The following is a 20,114-nucleotide window of genomic DNA, read 5'->3' as shown; positions in this document are numbered from 1 at the left end:
AATCAGAGAACACAAACTCATTACTCAAGACGGGTTGTGGAATTCACGCTACGCCCATAGGCCCAGTTAACCACTTAATATCAGACGGCCGTGAGCCTGTCCATCGTAACTAATAAAACAGAACACGTAAAACTCCGATAATAGACGTTCATAAAGTGACATCATGCAAGATAAATGGTGGACAATGTTCATTATGTCTAGAAACTTCTCGTAAGGTGAACAGAAGTTTCACGTTTTGTCTTACACAATTATTGCAGACATTATTGTTTGTTTCCAATGATTTTATCAATAAGGAAAACAAACATTGCTTGGCGCAATATTGATTACTGCATGTTATTTGTTTATTGCGTAGATACATATCACAATGTCAATATCGGCTCAACCTTGAATCGTGAGGTCGAAATCTCAATTGGATTTCTCGATGATTGGATTGAAATTTTTACTAGTGGTAGGACCTCTTGTGAGTCCGTGCGGGTAGGTTCCACCGCCCTGCCTATTTCTGCCATGAAGCAGTAATCCGTTTCGGCTTGAAGGGTGGGGCAGCCGTTGTAACTATACTTGAGACCTTAGAACTTATATATCAAGATGGGTGGCGCATTTACGTTGTAGATGTCTATGGGCTCCAGTAACCACTTAACACCAGGTGGACTGTGAGCTCGTCCACCCATCTAATGAATAAAAAAAAAAAAATAAAAAAAAAAATGGCAATTCTAAATGTGGAGAAAATAAATCGCCTAGGAAACTGCTTGGCAAACGACCTTTGTTTCTAAATATTTCCTTAAATTATCTTACAAATTGTATTAAAAGCTAAAAAAGGGTTATTTTTTTCAGTGAAATACATCGCTAGTTCTCTCAATTTATCCTGTCTAATCTAACTAGATCAATATTGAAAATTTATTATCATCATCCTCAAATGGTTTTTTTTAATGACATTACATATTTCTCATCTATGTAAAATCTATGTAAAATTACAGTAATTACAATCATGTTTTCGTATAATAATTTTCTACATCTACATAAATAACCACCTGTTTACAAACAACGAATCACGCTCAGCACTCGGCTGTTCTTTCGGCGAGCTTCGCGGCATTTCAAGAAAATTCGATAAAGATGACGTTTTTTGTTAACATTACATAGCACTGTGAATATGTGTGTATATTTTACTTGTATGTGTGCGTGCCAGAACTGTGCGCGCAGCTGTTTCGTTAGTCATGTCGCGAGCATTCGAGAACTTTCTACTCGACACTAGATGTCACTGCTCAAATCATATATAAACGCGCGCCGCCTGCCAACGACCAAGTAATTTGAGTCAAGCTATCGAATTGTGAAGCGTTCAAGCGAACTTTTCTCTGCGTTTTACCATACCTATTCAAATACAACCAAATATGTCTCTTCTACCATTCGTGTTGGGTGACTGGCCCCGCGTTCGTCACAACCACTGGCCCAGTCGTCTTGTTGATCAAGATTTTGGATTGGCGCTAACCCCGAACGACATGCTGGCTGCCGTCGCCTGTCCAGTGCTCTCCGAAGACTACTTCAGACCATGGAGACAACTCGCGGCTGCATCTCGTGACCTCGGTTCCAGCATAAAGGCCGACAAGGACAAGTTCCAAGTCAATCTGGACGTGCAGCACTTCTCGCCGGAAGAGATTTCGGTGAAGACTGCCGATGGGTACATCGTGGTGGAAGGCAAGCACGAAGAGAAGAAAGACGAGCACGGGTATATTTCAAGGCAGTTCGTCCGACGTTACGCGCTGCCTGAAGGCGCGGCGCCTGAGACTGTGGAATCGCGACTGTCATCAGACGGGGTTCTCACCATCACCGCGCCGAGGAAGGTACCCGACGCCGTCAAGGGAGAGCGAAAGGTGCCCATCGCACAGACCGGTCCCGTTCGCAAGGAGATCAAGGACCAGAGCGAGGGAACCCAGGATGCCGAAAATAAGTAGGGTGGTTTTGCAATGGTGCATTTTAATTTGTTCCAAAGTATTGTCTGTGTAAGACTGATTCAGTTTGTATCTTATTTTAAGTTTAAGTAATTTTATTTAATCAATAAACTTACCTTTATTTCAATTCTGGCTTTTTATTAAATCTACATACCTTAACATTAGTTACCCACACAAAATAATATTACTACTTTTGGGTGTCAGACATATAAATTAAACAGGCTAACTTTGTTCACACTTTGCTTTAATCTGCCAATTTTACATTGATGCGTTTGGTTCTTGATTTATTCATAATTACTTTGGACTTCTTATACAAATTTTTACACACAACGCTACCGCGATGTAATTTTGTTAGCCTGTGACATCTATTGACGACATTTGTCAACTGTTGAATTTATAACTTAACAATATTTTAATGGTTTGCAATATAAACCTCATATTTAATAATAATTCTTAATATGTACAGGACTCTATATAATCATATAAATAATCAGAAACCTTACACTCTATATAATCATATTAATATAAATAATCATAAACCTTACAGCTCGGCCATCCTACCTAAAGCGAGACCCTTCGCTTTGAGATCAAGAAAAAAAAACAAAATATATATGTTACAAAAAAAATAATAATAATAAATGCAATTAATTATACACTAGGTTTATATATGACGTGTAACATTTTTTTTAAACATTTTTTTTGCTATAAATACTAAGTACATACACATATCTATCGCTAAATCGTTTCCATGGTTTTAAGTTCTATCAAAATAATAATTAAAATAACAATTTCTTTCTTAAGTAACTAAATGTCAAACATAAACTGAGTAATCAAGTATCTAATCACTGTCATCAACACTATAACTAGATTCATCAGATTCTAATTCTCTACAGAACGACATCCAAGGCTGAATCTTATCAATAGATACAACTGCTTCATACCTTCTACCTTTTTTGCGAGTCATTGGTATATCTTCTACCACGAACCTATCATTGGGAAGAACCTTTAGTATACGATAAGGGCCTTGGTACTTAACAGAGAGCTTTTGAGATTTTCCATCGTGCGGAGCCTGCCTTGCTAAGCGTACTAAATCCCCTTCTTGGTACTGCCTCGCTGGTTTCCTATGCTTATTAAAATTGACTGCATCTTTAACTTGTTGCTGTTTTTTTTTTTTTTTTACTAGCCTGTTGTCTGACTTCCGCCAATTCCTCAATGGGAGTCCTATTTAGGGTGTCATTGATTACCGTACTAAGTATGCTTTCCGTTCTATTAATTATGTTAAATCCAAATAGTAGCTCAGAGGGGCTCTTTTGGGTAGTTTTATGTCGAGCTGTGTTCATACCAACCTGTATATCAGTGATGTGGTTGTCCCACGACTTGTCGTCGCCGCCGTGATTGGCTGTCGATAGAGCATCTAAAATCGTTCTATTAAACCTTTCTACTTGCCCGTTTGCTCGAGGCGTTGCAACGGCATTTACAATATGTTTGATCCCGTAAGAGGTCGTAAAATCTTGAAACGCCTTACTGGTGAAACTCGTACCTTTATCTTTTCGATTGGGTGGAGTTCTCCTTCTCGTTTATCACCTGGAGCTTTGTGGTACGCGCACTCAAGGCAGGAGGTAACATACTTCCGGACGAGACGCCGCATTTTCGCGAACCAATAATGGCCTCGGATGCGCTGTAGGGTTCTTTCAAAACCACAATGGCCAACGTCATCGTGGTTCATTTTTAAAATTTGCCAGCGTACACTTTTGGGTACCAGCCATTTTATTTCGTCACCTACCACGCGGTAAACATGGACATTCTTCAGTCTGTAGTTTTTGTGTATGTCCGCTACCTCCGCCGATGAAGGGTCAGAAAGAATCCTTTTGATTTTATTTATCTCGTCATCTGCAGTTTGTACCGTCGTAATCCAGTCCTGTTCGATTTGCTGTATTTGTAAAACATCTAGTACATGTGTTACCTGAGGAAGAATTGACTGGGTTTCTGCTTAGGGCATTCGCGTGTGCCATGCTAACACCAGGCCGGTACTCGATTGTACAGTCGTACTTCTGAAGTTGGACCCACCACCTAGCTATGCGAGGTATCAAGTCACGCTTAGTTAGAGTGGACCTGAGTGCATTGCAATCGGTCAAGATTTTAAATGGTATTCCCACTAAATAAACCCTAAACTGATTGAGAGATGCAATGACCGCCAAAGTTTCGAGCTCGTACGAATGAAACTTGCGTTCGTCAGCGGTAGTTTTCCTGCTGAAGTAGGAAACTGGTTGCAATGCACCATTACAGTTACGCTGCAGTAAAATACCCGCTAGGCCTTCTTTGCAAGCGTCCGTATGTAGCTCGGTTTCGGACTTAGGATCGTATAGAGCTAGCACCGGTCACTCCACCAGAGCGCTTTTAGTGCCTGTGAACGCCTGATCCTGTTCGGCCAACCCCAGTTAGCGTCTTTCTTCAGTAAATCCGTTAACGGTGCAGTTATCGTAACATATCCCTGTATAAACCGTCTGAAGAACCCAGACATACCCAGAAATTGACGCAATTCGTGCTGATTGGTAGGTGTTGGGAATTTTGAGACGGCTTCAGTTTTTTCTTTACTACCTGGGCGGATACCATTAGCACTCACTTCAAACCCTAGAAAGTCTATGACATTCAAAAAGAAATAGCACTTACTTAATTTCAGTGTGAGAACTTCGCCTAGTCTTTGGATGCCTTCCCTAAAATCCTTGGATGGTATCAGTATGTCATCCATGTAGACAACAGCATATTTAATTTGGGCCTCCTTTAATATTTTATGGATTGTCCTTTGGAACACAGATGGTGCATTAACTAGTCCGAAAGGCATGCGGTTGTATTCATACTGCCCATCAAGTGTTACAAAGGCAGTTTTACTACGGGAGGCCTCGGCGACTGGTGTTTGATAGTACCCGGAAGCAAGGTCCAATGACGTAAATAGGGTGTTACCGGATAATAGGTCCAACTGATCCTCGACTCTTGGTAGGGGGTAGTGTTCCTTTTTGGGCTTTCTGTTTAGAGCTCGATAGTCCACATACAATCGTTTCTCACTATTCTTTTTTTTGTACCAGGACTATAGGACTGGCATATGATGAAGATGACTCCCTAGCTCTACCATTATCTACCATCTCCTTAACCATGTCTCTTACTAATTGTCGCTCAGTATGTGACATACGGCATGGGCGATACACGACTGGTTCCGTGTCGTTAAGGTCGATAACCATCTCAGTGATGTTGGTAAACCCAAGGTCCTTGAGCCCACTTGAGAAGCAATCGCTATGCTGAAATAATAACTTTTGTAGTTCTTCGGGCTGCTGTTTTGTTAGCTCAGGATTGCAACTGATCTCTTCATCCAGTCCCCTATCGGTAAGAACGCTACAAGATTGGAAAAAAGGTGTTGGATGCGTATTACGCAGTGCTCGTGTTAAGAGAGTGTCCTTCTTTATACAAACCTTGTTTGACGAGGCATTATAAATTAAAAGCGCTGTGCGGCTGTCTTTTATCTCGTACGTACCGGGAAAAAGATAGTACTCTTTTCCTTCAGCACCCCTTAACGAGCCATGGACGTAGATGCTACCGTTTCCCTGCCCATCAGCATTAACAATTATGGGACGTACAACGTTACCATCTATTTCCGTGTCATCTTCCACTATGAGTCTTATTTTAGTACACGCGAGTCTTTCAAATACGATCTTAGTCGGCGTTTTAGTCATTATAATATCAGGCTTCTCTGTAAAGGAATGTCCAAGTAATGCAGAGTAACTTAGTACATAATCTTCTACTACATATATTTCAATAGTTTTTTTTAACCCTTGAACTTCTACACTCACGGTAGCTACACCTAAAGGGCAAGTCAGGTTTCCTCCTATTCCTCTTAATACCGGCATACCTTCCCTCACATCGATATTCAGGTTCAACTCCTTAGCGGTACTCTGTCTAATTAACGAGCATTGACTCCCTAAATCTACATGACACTTGACCCCTGAGTTGTTAATCTTTATATCCAGTATATATTTATCAATAGCACTATCATCGCCAGTTACATTAGATACTTGTTTTTGTTCATTATTTTTATCTAAGGCCTGACTATCGTCTTTATTAATCGGAGTTTTATTTTTTTAAACAGTTAATCGCCTAATGACCAATCCTCCCGCAGGTCGTACACTTCGCGATAAGTTTTGTACATTTAAAGCTAGGGTGACCTATTTCGTTGCAATTGAAGCAACGGATTCCGTTATTACTAGGGCCCGCCCTGCTCGTGCCAGATTGATTTGTTTTTTTCAGGTTGGCATCGTTAATGGAGTCACGAACTTTGCCTACCTTCACGGTTCTAAAGTATTTGAGCACTTGCTCAGGTTGCTTAAATTGAGCGGCTTGAGCACCCACTTTAACGGCACGATCTTCAACCCCGTACAGCAAACAGTCTACCACTTCCTTGCCATAAATTTTGCAACGATTTAACAAGTTCATTTTCGCATGATAGTAATGTTCAAACGACTCACCGTATCTAACTGTTTTTGCTAACATTTTATGCAATAACTCAGCATAGTTCTCGCTTTGGGGAAAAGATTCTATAAGTTTTTGTTTCCACTCAGTCCATGTAAAATAATAGGCTAGATAAGCCCTGATACCAAGTTTTAGCGACACCAGAAAGCTTGGGCAAGGAATAGTGGATAATTTCCCTGTCTTCCCACCCATATATGTGAGCTCATTCTTCCACTTTCGTCAGCCAAGTAAGGATAGTTTGTTCCTTTGCCATTGGGTCAAATTCGGGGATAACATTTGTGTTGAACGTAAGTTTGGGCTTATCTGAACCTTTTATTTTGTCAAGAATATTCAAGAATTTATCTACTAATACCTTTGTATCTGAACCGTCGTCCTCCTTACCACGCTCAACCTTGCGCGGAAGCTGCGGTGACCCCATATCAGATCCTGAAGAGGAAGACACATGCCGTCTCCTCTGTCCTGTCCTTGTCCTTGTTTTCCATCTCCTTCTTTCGTATTCGTCCCTGTCATCAGAGCCGCTTGATTGTTGCCTGCTCGACCGCTGCTTACGCGATCGTCGTTCACTCGATCGCTTTCCACGCAACCGTTCTCTTCGAATCATCGTGTCCTTGTCCATTTTATCAAATGTTACATATTGCTCTATGCTCGAGCTCCTCCTTCTAATTCTTTCCTGTCGCCCTACATCCTCAACCTCGGATGCTCCATGCTCTATCCTCGAGCACATCCTCCTAATCCTTTCCTGTTGACCTACATCCTTAACCTCGGATGCTCCTTGGTCACTCCCATGTGTTAGTCCTTCCCCTCGACTAAGCACATGGACCCTACATCCTAACCTCGGATGCTCCTTGCTCTATCCGCGAGCTCATCCTCCCAATCCTTCCCTGTTGACCTACACCCTCAGCCTTGGATGCTCCTTGGTCACTCCCATGTGTTAGCCCTTCCCCTCGACTAAGCACATGTGACCTACATCCTCAGCCTCGGATGCTCCTTGGTCATTCCCTATGTGTTAGTCCTTCCCCTCGACTAAGCACATGGGCTCCTTTTATCATTAAGCCACTTCCTCTTACTAGCCGAGCACCAGACCCTTCTCCTCGGCTAGTGTCGTCCTCCACGTCACAGATGATGAGCGTAACTGAAACTCACATTGTGGAGCTTAGAATGATGATAATTATAAACTGCTTTAACCGGGTTTAATAATTGCAAAAAGTAGAATAGGGTAATTTAAATGGCATAATATCGGGTACATTCCGAAAAGCTAGAAGAGGACTCCTCGTGGAACGGGGAACAGAAAAGAAAATAAACTTTATTATGCATGTGCATTCATCGAAAATCATGTATTTCCAAAGACCTGACGCACTCTAATATATTTATGTAAACATTTAAACCAATGCAATAACGAGTGTCGTTAGATTCTAATAGAGCCTATAAAACCCTTAACTTTTTCGTCACCATGTAAATAAAACGGCAGGTGGGTAGAATGAATTTGTTGTTTTAAGTTTAATTACTTATATTAAGTCAAAGTTATAATCGTCATTGATTTCTTCATTGGTTCTTCGTCATTGGTTTATTCAACCCAACGCACATGTGATCATTACGTGGTCGATTGTTCAGTGCGCTTGCACTGATCGGTTACAAGGCAATAATAAAAAATGACTCAGTGCGGGTTTGTATTATGAAGAGGAACAAGACAAAGAAAATTCATATAAAAAAAAAAAAAATCACAACCATCAGAATTTTCAATATCACTGAATCAGATGTAAATAATTAATAATAACTTACGTTTTACCGATCCGTGGGCGTAGTAAGGTTAGTTTTCTAGAGCCTTATTTATCCCGCTTCTGACCTTTTGGGTGTCAGACATATAAATTAAACAGGCTAACTTTGTTCACACTTTGCTTTAATCTGCCAATTTTACATTGATGCGTTTGGTTCTTGATTTATTCATAATTACTTTGGACTTCTTATACAAATTTTTACACACAACGCTACCGCGATGTAATTTTGTTAGCCTGTGACATCTATTGACGACATTTGTCAACTGTTGAATTTATAACTTAACAATATTTTAATGGTTTGCAATATAAACCTCATATTTAATAATAATTCTTAATATGTACAGGACTCTATATAATCATATAAATAATCAGAAACCTTACACTCTATATAATCATATTAATATAAATAATCATAAACCTTACACTACAGACATAGGTATTATTCTTCTTTTTCAAAATCAAATTTATTTAGGTCTACCGTTCACATTATAAAATCTGAGACCGGAAAAGATACTCTTTGTCCAAAATAGTTTTGAATGTATTTGTCTATACATAATATCGCCAAATCATATAATTGACCTGACATACTCGTAAAATCATTTCTAAATCTGTTAATATCTCAAAAATACGGGTAAAGAATTAAGTAGGAACAACCGTTTTTGTTTTCTTGAATTCTCAACTTAAATACTAAAATCTTTAGATCCATTACAAATATTATTTTTCCATACATATAATCGCATATAACACTTAACTACTAGCACAAATGTCTATAGTAAACAGTATTGTTCAGTTTGAAACGTTCTAATCATAAACACCTACAATTTGTCAAATTAACTGAAACCTATAATTATTATATTACATTTGGGGCAACAGAAACCTTCGTGCACGAACTGCAAAGTTGTTTATCCACACTTCGATCTAATTGCTAAATAACAAAAAAGTTTTTTCTATCGACAATATCGCAACACATTGTGAGTAAAACTTCACGCGTGTCACCGACACGTGTCGAGCGAAGTTCGCGAAAGATTTTTAAGACAAAAAACGTGTACTTTAAGTTCGTATGTCTATCGCCCACTTAAGAACATCAACGATGATAATTTCGATTTTCTAAAATTCAATCACCACGACTCGTCTTATGGTTTTTACACGGGAACCTTCAAACGAATGAGAAAGACCCAAACTTTTAAGAGAGATCGATTATTGATGGACGAAGGCCTTCCCATTACTTAAAAAATTGTAGTAATAATTTAATCTTACTAAAAATTTTATTCGCAACAGTATATTTTAAGTTTTATAACAATATTTTTCTACCTTAGGAAAACATGAAAGATTTTATTTTCTGAATCCTATTCTTGATTTATTATTTTTACTTACCTAATCGTTAGTTAGTACCTAAGGGGATATGCCAACCTCATGCGGACCGGTAGGTGAGCTCACCACGGGCTCAACTTGAGAGAATTGACACTGACAGTTCCTAATCATCATCATCATCATCGGCCCACTTACACGTCATTTCGGATCCCTCCACTAAGGGTGTTTTTAGATATCTCAAGCACCGGTCATCGTTTTCGTCGAACCCGTCGCTTGCGACGAAGGGCTCGGCGACAAAATTAACCCACAGACACAGCCCACTCAGTTTCTTGTCGGATCTTCTCAGAGGGTCGCCTTTTCAATCCGGCGGTAGATTCGGCGAAGCACTGCTCTTGCTAGGGTTAATGTTAGCAATTTCGTCAGGTTTGAGCCCCATGAGCTCACTTATTCGCTATTTTACGCTGGTATAGACTCTCTGTTACTGGTGGTAGGACCTCTTGTGAGTCCGCGCGGGTGGGAATAATCTCTCATATTTTGATGGATGGGATTATCGATCAAAGTAATATGTGAAGTTGAATCTGTTTACAAATAAATATTATATATGTAGGTGAATTCTATGCTAATGAGTGCATTGATATGCACTGATATTTATATTATTATTTATACACATAAACAGACACACTTTACTGGTGGTAGGACCTCTTGAGAGTCCGCGCGGGTAGGTACCACCACGCTGGCTATTTCTGCCGTGAAGCAGTAATGCGTTTCGGCTTGAAAGGTGGGGCAGCCGTTGTAACTATACTTGAGACCTTAGAGCTTGTATCTCGGGATGGGTGGCACATTTGCGTTGTGGATGTCTACGGGCTCCAGTGACCACTTGGCACCAGGCGGGCTGTGAGCTCGTCCACCCTTTCTAAGCAATAAAAAAAAAACAAATCAAGGATACTAGGTTAAGTAAGAAATACCAGGAAGAAAAAAAAAACCCACCTAAATTAACAAAACTACAAAGCCACAAAGACTGTGTAGTGTAGACTGTGAGTGCTGTACTTAATTTTTAATTTAATTCTATTAATTTAATTAAAACTTGCTTTTTTTTAACTGCCTATTCTTTTTCCTTATATGTTAAGTATATTTATGTTTTTTTTCTGTCTATTGAAAACTAAGTTTACACTGCCAAAAAATCAAGTCCAAAATCAGTGTTGCCACGACTTACAGCCTACTTCATACAAATCAAGATTCATGGTGACAACGATTTTTTTTTATAAAAACACAGGTGGCATATTATGGGCTCGCACCAATGTTGATAACATTTTGTTTCAGCCTCGAAGGAGTAATGCATTGCGGTTTGAAGGGTGGGTCTTCGACCTGATGTTTCGGCCAACTAAGTTAATGGATAAAGCTTATCCATTTAAATCTTGGTAGAATTAAATTAAGTTTAGTTCGCGGCTGTCTATAGAGAGTACTTTTTGCAAAAATACTGTTGATTAAAATCTTATTAGTTACAACCTTATCTACACGCCGTAAAAAATGACAAGTCACATAGATTCAATATAAACAATGATACTTACAAAATACCTTTGCAAATTACATCCATTTATAAGCGCAATAGTTCCTCAAACACGAAATCTAAGGTCGAATATTAAAATAGGAAAAGATAAGTTCCAGCTGAGTGTCGATGTTCATAAATTCAATAAAGACGAATTAAGAGTGAAGGCTAGACCAGACTGCCTGGTGATTGAAGGGAAGCAAGAGAGAAAGACGAAAACTGGCTACGTCATGAGAAGGTTTACAAGAAAATTCAGGTCCTCAAACTATTATTTTACTATCCATTGCTGCTCACGTTTTAGCTTTAAGTCAAGGTATCCGAATATTGAATTACCACTCACTGAACTAAAGTTACACAGACACGATGATCTACTATATGCTGCTATCGTGCCATTATTCAACACCTATTTTACTGCCTAAATGCTATTAGAATTTGTTGGGAGTCGGCACGTGTAGAAGCACTTCCGTTTTTCTGCAGTGGGGCAGATTGCTTTCCTGTTTCAGGGTTAGAATAATAGTTGCATTACCGCACTTGTGTTTTCTGAAATGATGGGCAGCGTGATGCACGATATGGCGCCGATTGCCGTGCATGTGAATTGTGAGTTTGTCTGTATAATGAAAACCTAAGATCATGTCTCGACATTTTCGCAAACATTTTGAATGAGATTTTCGATACAAACTATCTAATAGTTCAAACATACCTGCTCTGTGGAAATCGCAAACCGTATTTTATAGATCCAAAACTCATCAGAAAACTCGGCGTATTGATCAAACAGTTTTTTTGTTGTATCTCTTTTTTAATCTCGCTGTTTTTTCAGTAGTTAACCATACAGTAAATTTTAATTAGGATGTGGTGGTAGGACCTCTTGTGAGTCCGCGCGGGTAGGTACCACCACCCTGCCTATTTCTGCCGTAAAGCAGTAATGCGTTTCCGTTTGAAGGGCGGGGCAGCCGTTGTAACTACTTGAGGCCTTAGAAATTGTATCTCAAGATGGGTGGCACATTTACGTCGTAGATGACTATGGGCTCCAGTAACCACTTAACACCAGGTGGGCTGTGAGCTCGTCCACCCATCTAAACAATAAAAATAAATAAACTAGCATAGACGTGACTATACAGTCAAAGGCAAATTCTGTATACCAAGACGTATTGACGATGAAACTTGAGATCGAACGAAGTGCAAACGCCTATTTTAATCTTGAAACTATAATAGGGTAGGCATAATACGTCGTGCATACAGTAATACCAGCTAGTTTAATGTTATAACCGTGCGAGTAGATATTTGTTACATCACTACCGCAGTCCATCAATCTATCCAGCAAGCGTCGCAAGAAAGATCACACATGACAATATTTTCAGTTAATCTAAAAAAAACACAAGAATAGCAAAACAACTGAGATTCGTTGCCTTTTTTTTGATACAGATTACCTCCGGGTTGCAGTCCGAAGAAGATTGAATCTAAGCTGTCTCCTGAAGGCATTCTCACGATAACAGCGCCTAGAAAAAATTGGGAAACAACTACGCCCTGTGAAACTTTGATACCAATAGGTTATTCAGATCCGCAGAAGAATGATAAGGAAAAAATTAATATTAAAAGCACGAATTCCTGTGAGGATTACTTAAATAACAAAGACAATAAGAAATAATCTTAGTTTTGCGTATAGAATTTTTTTAATAAAATTAAATAATATGTGAACAGCAACTAAAATTTAATTTTTTACCAATTTAACAAAATAATGTACATTATTGTGCTGTACGTACGTAATGTACAAATAATGCAACACTGAAGGTTCCTTTTTCGAAACTTGTTTTTTTTTAATTATATTATTATACAATATATTTTATTTTTTAACAACTATGTATGTGTTTGATTACGAAAAATCATATTCCTAAATGAAATAAAAAACTAAAAATAAAACCATTATTAATAACATTACTTATAAAAATAGTCACGCATCGTTTTTGAGTGGGTGTACAGAGACACAAATATAATGCTCTACAATTATAGTTTTGAGTTTGGGTTGCCAAATAATCGATGACTACACTCTAAATAGATAGAAATACTTGTCGAAAAAATTTTTTTTTTTTTTTTTTAATTTTTTTTTTATTGCTTAGATGGATGGACGAGCTCACAGCCCACCTGGTGTTAAGTGGTTACTGGAGTCCATAGACATCTACAACGTAAATGCGCCACCCACCTCGAGATATAAGTTCTAAGATCTCAGTATAGTTACAACGGCTACCCCACCATTCGAACCGAAACGCATTACTGCTTCACGGCGGAAATAGGCGGGGTGGTGGTACCTACCCGTGCGGACTCCCAAGAGGTCCTACCACTAGTGATTACGCAAATTATAATTTTGCGGGTTTGATTTTTATTACACGATGTTATTCCTTCACCGTGGAAGTCAATCGTGAACATTTGTTAAGTACGTGTTTCATAAAAAAAATTGGTACCCGCCTGCGGGATTCGAACACCGGTGCATCGCTACATACGAATGCACCGGACGTCTTATTCTTTAGGCCACAACGACTTAAAGTTCTTTCAGGTTGAGCCTGTAAGCCTACCCGTTTGGGCTTAATCTCTTTAGGCGACCAGCAAATAGAAAGCGAAAAAAAAAAAATTATCAATCTATTGATTTTTTTCCTATGTACATCATCACCTCAGAACTTGAACCGATTTTGACGATTCTTTATTTTATTTGAAGCTTGCTAGCTAGTTCTCATGTGGTCCCCATTTAAATTTATGAAGATCGAACCAGTAGATTTTTTTCTTTAATAATGCATATTGAATTGACAATTACTTTATTGATAACTAGCGACCCGCCCTCGCTTCGCTTCGGAAACATTAAAACACACTTGAAACAAAAAAAAAAAAAAAAAAGTAGCCTATGTTCATCAGGGACAATGTCGGCTTCTAATGGAAAAAGAATTTTTCAAATCGGTCCAGTAGTTTCGGAGCCTATTCGAAACAAACAAACAAACAAATCTTTCCTCTTTATAAAATTAGTATAGATATAGAAAACTTCATTTTCAACATCCTTAAGGCATTAGCAGACCGTAATGACTGTCGGGACTTGAACCGCTGTACCATAACTCACTTGCGGACTAAATAAAAATAACAATAATAATGGTTGACTCGAAGTAAGTATCAATTGAATGGAGTATTCATCTGTTAATAATGTATTTTTTATTTAATTTGTTTTAGTAATTTTAAGTGTTTCAATGATGCTAAGTACCTGCATTTTTTTGAAATAATATATCATTCAATCATTCATTCATTCATTCATTTTATATTTTTGAAGAGATAGTACCTTTAAAAAGAAAAATGTATTGTTTATTGATCCAGACGGAGAGACGATGTCATGGTCCACCTGTTTTTCAACGACTAAAAGAGTCTATAGTTTTATCAACGTCAAATACTGCAACCCACTTTAGCCATTATATTTAACACTATAGGTTTTTTTGTTTGTTTAACGTCTAAATTGGTTAATCGCGCACCGTAAAATGAGCGTTTTAAATTCCAATGGTGTTGCATAATGACTATCCCCCCTTTAAATTGGACCCGTCCATGAGAAGCTGGAATAGCCCCTTAAGCTCCAGCGAATAAGTAGAAAAAAAAGGAACGCAAGACTGCTTAGAGGGCCGAAGCGATGGTACTCGCATGAGCTCACAATAAGCTCAACCCTTGATGGGTGGATGAGCCTACCTGGTTTTAAATAGTTACCGGAGCCCGTAGACATCTACAACGTAAATTCCGTCACCCAACTTGAAACATGAGTTCTAAAGTCTCAGTTTTTATAGTACACAACGGCTGCCCCACAGTTCAAACCGAAACGTATTACTATTTCACGGTAGATTTCTCCTATTTAGACTGAATGGTGGTACCCCTAATCGTGCGGACTCACGAGACGTGATTTAATTTGCATAATTAATATGCAAATTACAATTACACAGTTGGAGAATACCTAATCTCTTTGTTATTACAATACACATTGAAAGATATTAGTCGGTGCTATTCTGGACTGACACCAAACAACCTTTCTAAGACTTTTTTTTTTAATAATTAGCGAGATATTTGTGTGTGTAATGTCCAAATGAGCGATGGATACACAATATGTCTACTAACGATAAAAAAAATTAATACTATTCAAATGCGCCGTTAAATATACGAGCGCCGATACACTTCACAAAACTATGATATAAACACCACAAAGTCCACTCCGAAAGCCGAATGCATCTAGAACGTTCGTTCTCGCTAACCGATCTAAAAACGTACGCAAATGACGCATCCGACGTGTTATATATAAGCGGGCTGGTCTCGCAATAAAACAGACGATAGGTAAACGTGATTAGATAAAAATGTCTCTGCTACCTTACATCTTTGACTACGACGCGCCTCGATGGCCGAGAAGACTTCTCGACCAAAATTTCGGGCTCACGATCACACCGGAAGACCTTTTGAACGCAGCTACCAGCCCCGTGGTGCCGCGCCTCAGACCGTGGTGGCCGAAAGACGCCGGTTCTTCAATCAAAGCTGACAAGGACAAGTGGCAGATCAACGTGGACGTGCAGCACTTCGCTCCCGACGAGGTCACGGTCAAAATCGCCGATGGGTACATCGTCATCGAGGGTAAACACGAGGAGAAGCAGGATGAGCACGGTTACATTTCGCGGCAGTTCGTGAGAAGGTTCAAGCTGCCTGATGACAGCAATCCTGACGCGGTCGCATCGAGGCTTTCTTCAGATGGAGTCCTCACAGTGGTGGCTCCGAGACAAGCTGAGGCTTCAAAGAACGAGAGAGACGTTCCCATAACGCACACCGGACCGGTTCGGAAGGAGATTACAGAAGAAACTCCGAGCAAGTGACAAAAATTACTGTGATGGATAAAATTAATTAAAAATTACTGTGATTAACTTGCGGACTAAATAATAATAATAATGGTTGGTTTGAAGTAAGTATCAGTTGAATGGAATATTTGAAATGTATTCAACTGATAATTATTTTTAATAAATGTATCTTTTTTATTTGATTGGTTTTGTTAATTTTAAGTATGTTTCAATGATACTATGTACACATATGGACTTGTTGTCTGAAATAAAATAAATCATTCATTCATTCATTCATTCATTCATTCATAACCGTTCAAAGAGACTGCACATTATTGTAAATTAACTTATTGTTTTTTTTTTTAAATAAATAAACTTGTATGATGATCGCATCGTCGAGTGGTTAGTTACTTAAAAAACTGTACTACGTGATCCGACTTAGACTCTTAGTCAGAGTCGGTCAGTATTTTTTTTTATTTTTTGTTATTGCTTAGATGGGTGGACGAGCTCACAGCCCACCTGGTTTTAAGTGGTTACTGAAGCCCATAGACACCAGCGACGTAAATGCGCCACCCACCTTGAGATATAAGTTCTAAGATCTCAGGTTAGTTAGAACGGCTGCCCCACCCTTCAAACCGAAACTGCTTCACGGCAGAAATAGGCAGGGTGGTGGTACCTACCCATGCGGACTCACAAGAGGTCCTACCACCAGTAATATGTCTGTCTTTTTGTATATGTTCTCGGGGGTCTGGATGCACTTGTTCTAATCTAGTTTGTGTTTTCGGTACACATAACACAGGAGAAAATCCTAACTTGATGGCGTTGAAAGTAAATACAAGGGAAAAATTAATAAAACTATAAACAAACAAATAAATACATATAAAATATAAAGTTGTACATAAATTAAAAAATAATGTATGGTTGTCGTGTGAGTTTTCATTTTGTTTTCGTATTTATTCGCTGGTAGCCTGGCTATTTCAGCTACGCTGTGACTGGTGGTTGAGCTCACGGGCTCTTGAGAGAATGTGCTTAGGCTAGCCCTAGCAAGAGTAGTGCTTCGCAGAATCTACCACTGGGTGCCATCAATGTGCCATATGTCACAAGCGAGTAGTTCCAAGAGCACGATGTTTCTCGATTCACATCGATTTCTATGTTTAATAGGTTAAACCGGACTTCAGTAGTTAAAATTAAATAAAAAACTTTGTACATATCTAGGTCTAAAAACATAAATATACTTTAAAGTTTAAAGTAACGTAACATAAAAATGAATTTAAGGAATGTATTTTAAAACTTTTGCGAATCAAAACCGATAATCTTACGGAGTTCACTAACTACATTTTCAGAATTTTGCATTGTGGCATTTGGCTTACCACTAGTAAAAAACGGACTACCAATGGGCGTCTGTGACTCGCCTCATCGCCACAGACGTGTTAATAGTGTTATAATTTATAAGTATTAAATAAAACGTAAATATAAGTAATATAAATCTTCTTCTTCTGAGTCGGTCTCTTCATTGCTGAAGGTCATGTCTAATTTAAAATGTTGACCACGCGATGCGCAATGCTCTCCCATGTCTAATATAAATAAAGTAATATAAATAAATATAAATATACCAGAAGGTGTGGCGGAAGATTAGCCTAGAAGCAAAATAAATAATTCTCTTAAATCTTTTTTGAAGATAACATACTATTAGATCTACCTGTCCACGCGTAGTTGGAATATTCTCGTAGGCTACCCACAATAAGGTAGGGAGAAAATATAGAAAACCTATTAGAGATATACTTAGAGAAATATAATCATCAATACACAGAGTAAGCCAAAAGCAATTTTTTTTATTGCTTAGGCAGGTGGACGATCTCACGGCCCTCCTGGAGTTAAGTGGTTACCGGAGCCCATAAACATCTACAATATAAATACTACACTATAGCCACCCACCTCGAAACACGAGTTCTAAGGTCTTCGTTTTTACAGTACAATTGCCCACCCTTCAAACCGAAACTAATTCACGACAGAAATAGGCAGGATGTTGGTAGCTATCCGTGTGGACTCACAAGACGTCCTACCACCAGTAGGGTGGGTATCGAGCTTCTGCTTGAGAACACATTTTGCGGTAAACCCGAAAAATACCAAAAAGTGCTCTTCTAACATTGTAACAAACTGCCATTGAACTTTAAAGTATTCCTGAGACAGTATAATATTTTTTACCCACTTAAATTTTATCTACACCTACCGAATGAAATAAAACTAAAACACTATGCAGCTATGTATGTATAAAAAAATTGTATAAAAGTATAATATGTAGTAGTTTTATAATAATAGCACCACATTACCACCCATCATTATTTTAGGGTGCAGGGTACAAGCAAAACATTATTCACAGTGCGTTTTGAGAGATTTTTTGCCATGTACCTACCATCCGGCTTTGCAATGAACTCCACGATGTTTCCTGAGCGCTGTAGCATGCATTTCTTCAAACGAGATTTGCGGAGTACTTAACATCAGGCGGGCAGAGACGATATGCTTCTAGCATTGCTGATATCCATGAGCAAATGTAAACTATTCACCATCAGGTGTACTGTGTGCTAATCGGCTTAAAAGGGTAAAAATGACAACTTAAAAATGCTTACGAGATTGCCTAGTCTCCTCTGGTGTGGTGCTCCGAGGGTACACCCCGAATTTTTGCATATTTTTTGCAAATCGTGCAATATGTATAATAATAATAAATTATTACTAATATAATACCTAAATTCGTCGTTTTTTAAACTACATGGATTGCCTGTAGGATCTTCTGTACGAATGTCGAAATAGAAACGGTTAACAAAGCGTAGGTATAGCCGTGTGGTTTGCCTAAATCCACCAAACAGACGCTACAGGCTGACCACGTGCATATTTGAAAGGATGAAAGGCCTACCCATCAAAATAATACACAAATAAAAAAGTTGGAAGTAAAACAATTAGTATGTACTAAGCGAACATTTATTGTAACTTAAAAGCAATCAGTCTTTAAAACAAAGATCACGGAATGGCTATGTAGGTAATTAAAATAGAACACTTGTGCTGACACTGCTGACGACTTAAGCCTTGTCGCCGTTGGATTGGTCCTTCACCTCCTTGCGCACGGGTCCGGTTTGGGCGATCGGAATCTTGCGTTCACCCTCCACTGCTGGCGGCACCTTCCTGGGTGCGATTACAGACAACACACCATCTGAAGACAGCCGGGACTCCACAGATTCAGCCGTACAGCCCTCCGGCAAAGCGTAGCGACGAGTGAATTGACGCGATATGTAACCATGCTGATCTTTCTTCTCCTCGTGTTTGCCTTCAACCACGATGTAGCCGTCCGCCGTTTTAACAGAGATTTCTTCCGGGGCGAAATGCTGGACGTCCAGGTTTACTTGGAACTTATCCTTATCACTTTTGATGCTGGAGCCAAGGTCTCGAGCCGCGGCAGCAAGGTGACGCCACGGGCGGTAGTATTCTCTGCTCACAAGGGGGCCGGCTGCAGCACTGAGAAAATCTTCCGGAGTCAGCCCCAAGCCGAAATGTTGATCCATGAGGCGACGAGGACGCTCAATTTCGTAATCAAATAACCACGGAATCAACGACATTTTGTTGTTGTAGATTTGTAAAGATGCTCACTAAGTTTTGAAGACTTTTTTCACTTGTTTCAGTCACGATCGCTTGAATTCAAATGCTTGACATTTCGCCGCTACGTTCGCTTTTATGCAGTGGCGCAATCTACTAGCATATTGTGGAAGCTTCTCGTGCGCAGGGATATCAAATTGTGGGTCGCTTAGTTTCTAATTTTCTTGAAATCATTTTGAATTCATTGGAACAATTAATTTAACTTATTTATCAAGAAATCTTAATAATTTAAAAATATTTATTTTTTGCTTTCATTCCGCTAGATCAATGTAAGTAATATTGTGATTTCGACATCACGTCTCAAAGGTATGCACGTCGTTATATCTATACTCCGGGAACCATTATAGACAAAATGGGCCGCAGGCAGTTCATGAAGTACTGGAAATTTTGAACTGAAAATTTATATTTTCGTTGTTTCGTCGTTATTACTTCTGGTAACTAACAATCATATGACCCTCCTAATAAAAATTGGTCAAAACATCTCAAAATCAGTTGTGTACGATCAAGTTAAATAACCGTTTCAACTCCTAATTTAAAAAATACATGT

At 38.9% G+C, this 20,114-nt stretch overlaps 3 protein-coding genes and 2 long non-coding RNA genes across 5 annotated transcripts in view; 2 read left to right on the top strand and 3 right to left on the bottom strand.

Annotated features, from left to right (window-relative positions):
• The first annotated feature begins 1,319 nt into the window (after positions 1 to 1,319).
• Hsp20.8 (heat shock protein hsp20.8) lies at positions 1,320 to 2,070 on the top strand. Its single transcript, NM_001098324.1, has one exon. The coding sequence runs from the start codon at positions 1,386 to 1,388 to the stop codon at positions 1,944 to 1,946; it is 561 nt and encodes a 186-aa protein (NP_001091794.1). The 5' UTR covers positions 1,320 to 1,385; the 3' UTR covers positions 1,947 to 2,070.
• Positions 2,071 to 6,950: 4,880 nt separating this feature from the next.
• Positions 6,951 to 8,656, bottom strand: LOC134201539 (uncharacterized). Its single transcript, XR_009976885.1, has 2 exons — positions 8,241 to 8,656; positions 6,951 to 7,593 (listed from the first exon to the last, which is right to left on the bottom strand). It is a non-coding gene; the product is annotated as an uncharacterized LOC134201539 (long non-coding RNA).
• A 4,100-nt stretch (positions 8,657 to 12,756) lies between these two features.
• Positions 12,757 to 20,114, bottom strand: part of LOC134201541 (uncharacterized) — a 315,836-nt gene continuing 308,478 nt past the window's right edge. The window contains exon 2 of the long non-coding RNA XR_009976887.1: positions 12,757 to 12,947. This is a non-coding gene — a long non-coding RNA (uncharacterized LOC134201541). The remainder of the gene's footprint in view (positions 12,948 to 20,114) is intronic.
• On the top strand, positions 15,321 to 16,243 carry LOC101745277 (protein lethal(2)essential for life). Its single transcript, XM_004923453.5, has one exon. The coding sequence runs from the start codon at positions 15,455 to 15,457 to the stop codon at positions 15,959 to 15,961; it is 507 nt and encodes a 168-aa protein (XP_004923510.1). The 5' UTR covers positions 15,321 to 15,454; the 3' UTR covers positions 15,962 to 16,243.
• On the bottom strand, positions 18,881 to 19,582 carry Hsp19.9 (heat shock protein hsp 19.9). Its single transcript, NM_001043519.2, is given in 1 exon segment — positions 18,881 to 19,582. A coding segment is annotated over 1 exon segment (534 nt). The 5' UTR covers positions 19,531 to 19,582; the 3' UTR covers positions 18,881 to 18,996.

The sequence above is a fragment of the Bombyx mori genome, chromosome 27 (genome assembly GCF_030269925.1).
Source record: "Bombyx mori chromosome 27, ASM3026992v2".
In the NCBI taxonomy this organism is placed as follows: domain Eukaryota; kingdom Metazoa; phylum Arthropoda; class Insecta; order Lepidoptera; family Bombycidae; genus Bombyx; species Bombyx mori.
The sequence above is the reverse complement of the archived record's forward strand: the minus strand, read 5'-3'. Positions and strand labels throughout refer to the sequence as shown.

Excerpts from the sequence above, each read along its gene's own strand:
- Hsp20.8 (NM_001098324.1), top strand. The coding sequence starts at position 1,386 with ATGTCTCTTCTACCATTCGTGTTGGGTGACTGGCCCCGCGTTCGTCAC.
- LOC101745277 (XM_004923453.5), top strand. The coding sequence starts at position 15,455 with ATGTCTCTGCTACCTTACATCTTTGACTACGACGCGCCTCGATGGCCG.